Source organism: Dreissena polymorpha, chromosome 15 (assembly GCF_020536995.1).
Source record: "Dreissena polymorpha isolate Duluth1 chromosome 15, UMN_Dpol_1.0, whole genome shotgun sequence".
NCBI lineage: Eukaryota > Metazoa > Mollusca > Bivalvia > Myida > Dreissenidae > Dreissena > Dreissena polymorpha.
This window is the reverse complement of record NC_068369.1, coordinates 53440427-53448464: the sequence shown is the minus strand read 5'-3', so window position 1 is coordinate 53448464 and position 8038 is coordinate 53440427. Positions and strand designations below refer to the sequence as shown.

At 40.0% G+C, this 8038-nt stretch overlaps 1 protein-coding gene across 1 annotated transcript in view; it reads right to left on the bottom strand.

Moving 5' to 3' along the window:
• The window catches only part of LOC127859290 (uncharacterized), a 72698-nt gene that overhangs the window by 43250 nt on the left and 21410 nt on the right, over positions 1-8038 (bottom strand). The window contains exons 9-15 of the mRNA XM_052396532.1: positions 4600-4724; positions 4138-4256; positions 3720-3823; positions 3280-3435; positions 2030-2154; positions 1460-1612; positions 784-999 (exon numbers count right to left, since the gene is read on the bottom strand). Of these exons, the coding sequence (XP_052252492.1) occupies positions 784-999; positions 1460-1612; positions 2030-2154; positions 3280-3435; positions 3720-3823; positions 4138-4256; positions 4600-4724 (998 nt within the window). The remainder of the gene's footprint in view (positions 1-783; positions 1000-1459; positions 1613-2029; positions 2155-3279; positions 3436-3719; positions 3824-4137; positions 4257-4599; positions 4725-8038) is intronic.

Here is an 8038-nt window from a genome sequence, read left to right as displayed (position 1 = left end):
TCAGAATCCAGAACACTTCAGCAGGCACGCACGGAACTGTACCATTTCATATGAGCCGCGACACTGGCTATTCAGAGACGACAATTTGCGCCTAAATTAGATATTCGTTAAGAAAAAACTTCATTAAACAAATCCATAAAAGCGGAAAGAATCGTCCCACATAAGCCTGAGCGGACATATCTTCATCAACAACAACACGTCAATCGTAGTTAATGTATTGCTGTTTTATATATTAACTATATTAACATGAAATGGGATTAATCGCAACACAGACCCGCTATGACAAAAATATCATTATTTTCATGATAAGTTGGCATAACCCCCACCCCCCCCCCCCCCCCCCCCCCTATAATTCGAAATGAACGTGTAAAACGCCCAAGCTACGCTCCTGCATGCAGCATGCTTTTTTTAAGTAAGTAGATCTATTAAAGTATCCTGCACTTAAGAAGGCCTTTTATTGCTGTACGTATGTAATTTTACCCATGTATGCCTAGTGGACTCTCACATCCTTCTAAATTGGATCAATTTATTTCCAAAATTAGGGATGTCAATAATAGTTATTTCTATATTTAGAATATTACAGAAATTCCTTTAAGGAAACAGCGCATACCCTGATGAATCGCGGCATCATGCGGCGTCTCATCTGGGTATACGCTGTTTGCCAAGGCCTTTTTTCAAGACGCTACGCATAAATTGGTTATTTGAAGATTTTAGTATACATCGGATAAACGAAGAAGATTAATTTTGCAAATTGCACAAAAACACAATACATAAGATACTTACGGTATTCGTATCTATTAGATCGCCATTCACAAATATGGACGCATGCGAAGCGTTGCTGGTAATGGCGACCATGTACCACGTGCCGATCGTAGCCAGTGTGGGCCCGGTATCGAGATCACGTGTGCACTCCGTGGAAAGCTTCAGGTAACCCCGGAACGTTCCGGAATTGAAGTTGAACCCGAAATCGTTGCAATTCGATGCCCCGCCCACTATTGTCTGAAACAGGTATTTTCGTTCAAATTGTCGCAGCGAACTTAAATTCTTAACAGTAACGTCGTATTTTCGACGCTTATAGCACCTGCTTCATTAGATTTTATGCGAGATTCATCAAACCTAATAAACTGTTATTCGTATAATGGTATATCAATAATAAAACTATTGCTAGTTGTATTGTGTTACTTGCTTGAAAATATACATTCCAATTATAAAACGATTTTCTTTCAAATATAGGTACATACTTTATAGAAGCTTAAAAGGCTACAGATAAGATGGTATAAATCATTATTGTATATCCATTTTCGATAAGATTTCCCATCCTCGTTGTTACATAGTCTATTTCTCTAATGAATGTGATATTAAACTACTATTGGGCTAAATTGATGACGTTGACCAAAATAGCAAAGTAGCCTAAAATCGACGCTTTGCCCTGCCTGTTGTGTAACTAAGGTCGCCGTACCTGTCTCATGGTGTCAATGCGCCAGGGGCTGACCCACGCGGCCACGGTGTACCGCGGCCCGGGGGACCAGGGACCAAGGTCGATATACGTCGGAGCGTCTTTTACGTCGTCTGCAAGCGCGAACTCTCCGGCGCACGCGAACGGTGGGCCAACCTAACAGATTTGAGAAGTCAGTAGCTATGAAACCTTTCAAAAGCAGAATAACGGTATGCATTCTCTGCTAAAACATTTGTTCATTTACTCGTAAGCCACCACCTCCATTCAATGTTGTCATATAAATGCTATCGAAGTTAAATAAATTCTGTTTATATCCTTATATCCGTTTATATATTATCGGCAAAAGCCATTAAGCCATATCTTACTTTGTTAAGTTCAATTTTTATTTATTCTAAAGCAATTCATAATTTGTGTTCTGTTTCAGTACTCCCGTTTCGCTTCTTTACATATAAAGGCTGTTTTCTTGTCAATAGATGACAAAAATGCAATGCTTTGTCCATGAACAAAATTAATAACTGGTATCATGTAGCTGCATCTTCATAATCTGCGCATTTTTTCTTGAAAGTGACTAACCAGGTTATCCTCGACGCACGAGTTATACGTGTAGTCTGTCCAGTCAAAGGGGAACACGCACCTGTCTCCCGCCTTGTCTCCACCACTAGCAGTCACGGTGTACTTGTAGACAGGCGTGCAAACACCTGACGCGGCAAAGATAAAAAAGCAACAATATCTGGATGTATATTATTGCGCAAGAAGTTTTTCAGGGATGCAAACAATCATGGCCCGCTTCGTTCATGAAACGAGACGAAAAAATATAACCTTGTTTTAACTAGTCAATATGTTTAATAGAAATCTATTGTGAAATTTATTATGTTAGTGTGATCTCTTTCAGTTGTGCCAGTCATTTTGTAGTCGCGTTATTGATTGTGTTTAAATTTATGTAATACAATAAACGTCTTAACCTTATATAAATAGAATAGTTATTTGCATGCATTCGATGAAAGGAAGTATAGTGTAGTAGCAAAGAGTTGTTTTAAATACTGAAACGCGCAAAGATATGTCAATGGTTGGATCAAAATCTTAATTAAAAATTTTAACACTTAAAATCAACGAATATTTCGTTAAATATTTAGGAAAACAAAGTTAACGCATACACAATCAGTGTTCCTAATAACCAACACTGGGTACACATGCATATTTTCCATGGGGAGCAAACAGTCTACCTTTCTCTGATACGAACTGTTCTTCCCTTGGTGCACGTTTCCCCGTGCGCGCTAAAAAAGCTTATGTGAACTGAGTGGTGCAAAAATGGTTTGCAAAATACGTGACATTTTGTTTGAAAAGAAAGAATTTCAGGATCCCATTAAGTACACCTCGACAGTCCTTATCGTATCTTACTAGTGACATTAGTGGCATTAGTCCTGTGCCTTTGAAGATTGTTTTTAGATTTTGAGTTTGTTGGAGTAACAAAGTGTGCCCTTGTTTTCGCATTCCATCAGAAAGAAGTCCTGTCTGAGTGGCTGCAATGTTCATCCTACTGATGACAATAAGTAAGAGGCACGTGCTTAACACATTTATGCCTTGTTGACTCTCCCATCCTTCTAAATTGGATCAATTTATTTCCAAATTTAGGGATGTCTAGTATAGTAATTTCTATATTTAGAATATTTCTTAAAGAAATTCCTTTCAGCAAACAGCGCAGACCCAGATGAGACGCCGCATCATGCGGCGTCTCATCTGGGTCTACGCTGTTTACCAAGGTCTTTTTTCTTGACGCTAGGCATAAATGAATTAACTGGCAGCAGAAGACCACCACTATTTACCTGTGGCGCTGCAAGGCGCGGTGTTGTTGTTAATATCCTCGTAGTAGCTACAAAAGTCGAAGGTCTCACACTTTTCGCCATAGTAACCCTGCGGACACTCGCACCTTCCGGTCACGCTGTTACAGTGGCCGCCGTTCTCACAGCCGCACACGAACTCTGCAAACAAATAATCATGTTTAATAAAGTATACGACATTTAGCGTTTAATATTACGTTTATGTCCATATTGTAATTCGGGGAAAAACTAGTCTCACTTAATGGTAAACCTGAATGACATACAGATGCAGTATTTTACTGCAGTCTAAATTCGAAAAAACTGTGACTTGATTCCTATTCAGTCCGAAAATTTATAAAGGACAAATTAATGTCTTTAACAGCGAATGAGCATCCATATTTTTTTTATCCACTCATTTTGTTGAAAAAATACGTTCAATCGCAAACCTTTGCATCGGGCTTGTACAGTTACTGTAGCATCAGCGTTTGGTATCCGACATTTACCCTCATGATCTACCACGCCTTGACCTTGAAATGCGGTCAAAGGTTGACTGAAGAGTAAGCGGTTCATTATCATTTTGATAATCATTACATATAAATATGAAGTATGAAAGCGGTTAACACACGTGTTGATACACATTGCATATACATATAAAATTACCAATTATGACGGAGTGGATCCCTGGTCTAGTAATATTTTACTATCGAAGTACGCGCATTCTTCGTTAATATAATGAAGCGAGCGCAAAAAGATAACTTACAACTTAATGAGGTCATAAACGTGGTGTAAATTTATGCGACATGTCTGAATTGATTTGAATTTTTCATTTTAAAGTTCCTTGAAAAACAAATAAACACGACTGACTTCGCCCAGTAGGAGCAGCCGACAATCTGCGCCCCTGGAGGACACTGCACCCAGCCTGTCGCCTGCTTGTTGTACAGGACCACGTGGGCGGGGTTACCGGGGCGACACGTGACCTGCGACTGTACGTGTAAGGCTTGGTTATCTAGAGCTTGGGCATACATCATTATGAAATGATGCAGTTCATTAGAGTTTAAATCAAAAAAATACTTCTTTCAACAGCTGTAAAACTCCGCTGTACCGGTGTATAAGTGTTGCACGAGTTGGTATAGGTAATACAAAATTGCTTCAGGGACCTACTGTACAAGTGGATGGATAATAGAATGATAATAGCACATTGTCTGTGTAACGTACAGTGTTGGTGTTCTCCTTTCAAACTCTGTTTTGAAAACGCAGCGTCCTACTTAATTTAAGGTTGAATATTGGCCACTATCACGCTAGTGCAATAAACGAAAAAAAACTCACGCGCCCTGTAGCGGCCGTGCAAACGTCGCCTTGGAACATGGCGCCATTACAGCTTGTCTCAAAGCACATGCAGGTCTCGGCCTGGTACCCAGACGGACACGTCCTTCCGTCGTCCACAATCGTCTCTGGAAGCCGAAAACAAGTCACACTTTTTATATTATTGACAGTGGTTATGAAAGAATAGTTGCAATGTCAGTAAGATTGCATAAGTTAAAAGTGAAGGAATTAATTATGCAGAGATCGGTCCGACAAATCGTCGTTATGTAGACATTTAACATAAACACCGTTAAAGGAACATTGTTTTGATTCTAAAGTGACGAGGCAACATAGAGCTGAACTGATGTTGAGAGGAGATACCCAACAACGGGAAAAGGGTTTAAGCTTAGTGTGGGCACTAGAGCGTGTTCATCCATGGCTTTATGGTATCGAGTTCGAGCTTTTTATTGACCACAAGCCGCTTAAATACATTTACGGAGTAGCGGACACAACCGCACGCTAGACTTGAGCGATGGGTTATCAAGCTGCTTTACGGTAAAACATGTGAACGGTCGAAACAATATTCCAGACTCATTGTTTGGACTTTCGCTCAAGCACAGTTGTAGAACAATAGATAGTGTAAACGACCATGAATATATTTAATTTGTTGCGCGCGAAACAACACTCAGTGCTTTAACCACTTGAGAAAGAGAGAAGGTATCATTTCGTGATGCTGAGATAAGCAGATTAAGATATAAGGCCTGACGAACGGGACGTGGGATAAACACGAGCAAAATCAGTTCATACATATCAAAGATGAACTGTGTGATATTGGTTATTTAGTGCTTACGGGTACGCGAATCGCTGTCCCTCGAGACTTATGCAAACGCGTGTCAGGTCACATAGGTCATCCGGAAATCGTGTCGATGAAAAGCTATTTGAGGACCTTAGTATCGACCGAAGTATCGCCGGGTATCGATAAAGAAATTGAAAATTAGTGTAAGGCGTGTTATGGCTGTCAGTTGGTAATAAATAGTGTATTATGTAGAAAAAACACTACATGATGGATCGACGTTCTATCTTTACTAATGCATTAAGCTGTTCTTATTAAGTCCGAAGGAGATTTTATGTTGAAAATTCTTAAGGAACATCACTAGTTTCTTAATGAATTTAACAAATTATTGTGAGAGTTCCAACCACAGGCAGCAGTATCATAAATTTATCCCCTTCCCCCCCCCCCCTGGACCATATCCCCCGGAGCTTACCCAAGGGGTTTCAGATTGTTTAATGTACACCTATTGTGCCTGATTTTAAATTTCAACAACGAACATTGACAGAAATACATAGTTTGAAAAAATAACCCTCGTTTAGGTATTATATATTTACACAAGGTATGAAACACATTATATGCCTATTGTTGAAAGATTGTGGAACACTGGACGTGACATTTTTCATCGAAATTACACATGTTCCGACGCAGTCGACGACAAAATGCAACTGGATTCGTTAAAAGACAGTTAAAGCGACGTGATTACACAACTATCCGATCTTCTGCTCGGCTAATAAATTTAGTATTCAATTAAATTTGACTTTCTCGCTATATGTCACTCGGTGTTTCATCTAAACATGTACACCATTTAAATTTTATAACGCGTCATCTGGTTGGCTGTTCTCATTGTGTTGGCCAATCATATGGCGTTTTAGAACCGAGCATTCGATCGACAAAATATGGCAGCAAAACACAGAAATGTAGCGAGAAAATCGAATTTAAATGAATAAAAAAGTTATTAGCCGAGCAGGAGATCAGTTAGTAGTGTAAGCTCGTTGCTTTTACTGTCTTTTATCGAATCCAGTTACATTTTGTCGGCAACTGCATTGGAACATGTGTGATTTCGATGAAAATGGTCACGTCCAGTGTTCCACAATCTTTCAGCAATAGGCATATAGTGTGTTTCATACCTTGTGTAAATATATAATACCTATACGAGGGTTATTTTTTCAAACTATGTATTTTTGTCAATATTCTTTGTTGAAAAGTAAAACCATGCACAATAGGTGTACATTTAACAATCTGAAACCCCTGGGGTAAGCTCCGGGGGGGGGTGGTAGGGGGCGGGGGGGGGGGGGCAAATTTATGATACTGCTGCCTGTGGTTCCAACAAGCGAAGCCTGAAGTTTACATTCCAAAAATGCCCCCATTGTACTTGCATTTCATATCTATAAATTCTATGTACATCCTATTTAGTTCATCCCGTTTGCCGACAAACTGTATTGTTAAATAATGAACATATTCTCATTTTCGCATTTGCCTCTTATTCATCTTTAGCTAGAGTCTCACTGTGTAAAGAACATCTTGGAAGTCACAATCAATAGAATGTAGTTCCGATGGTCAGCCAACAAAACACACACATGTCGTATGACGGGGAACCAGCGACCAATCAGCACGGAGCTGGATGGGAACGCGCGTTCTGACGCTCTCTTCTTTCACTGGCTGCGGACGTGAATGGTTGTGTTGTCTTGGGGTGGGTATTTCCAGAAGGACAAATGTGGGTCCGTGACTGTGAGCATGTGACTGTGTGGGTTGGCATAGATGATAAGCCTATGAGTGTTGATTAAATGATCATAATGATGGTTTTAACTCTTAGAATAGTCTTAACTTATAAAACTAAGATCACTTAACAATAGTTATCACTCTTAGAACAGTCTAAACATATAAACTTTTACTAACTTGACTAGAATTAAACATGTTCAAATAGTTTGTCATTTCTTGACATTTTAAAACTCTGATCAAATTATCAAGCTGGTAGCTAACATCTCTTTCCTTAAATCTAATCTTCAGTCTTAGACATATGACCACTATTCATTGAATTCACACCAAATCCTCAAGACACTGGGGTCGTTGGATGTTTCCGCGGCGCCTTAGGTTGTATCGGCTCGGGCCGGATTCCGCAGCTGCTGTTGGTTCTGATCCAGAGGCTGCTGTCATGTTGCCTGCTGAAGCTGTTGCAGTCATACGAGTAGTTTCAGGCGTCTTTGGCGCGCTTTGATTACGAGTTTCAGAATTCATATCGCCATGAAGAGGCGGAGAATGCTCGCGAATCTGCACATCAACTTTTGTCGGACGAATATGAACACGATTTCTGGCATACAGACCACTTTCTTCACTACGCACAATATATCGATCACCATTGAGATTTTCAACTATGCCTTTCTGCAAGGTTTTTTTTGTTCTGCTTATGGAAATACACTGATTGACCGATTTTTACTTTTGGTTGATCATGCGCTTTTTGATCGAACCATTTTTACACCGATTTCTTACGATTCACTCGCGATTCACAACTTGGTTCTGCTTTCACGCGCGAAGGTACGATGGTGCGAAGTTTTCGGTTCATCATCATCTCAGCTGGACTCCTCTTGGTGTCGGCACGAGGGCTGGACTCCTTTTGGTTTCGGCACGAGGGGT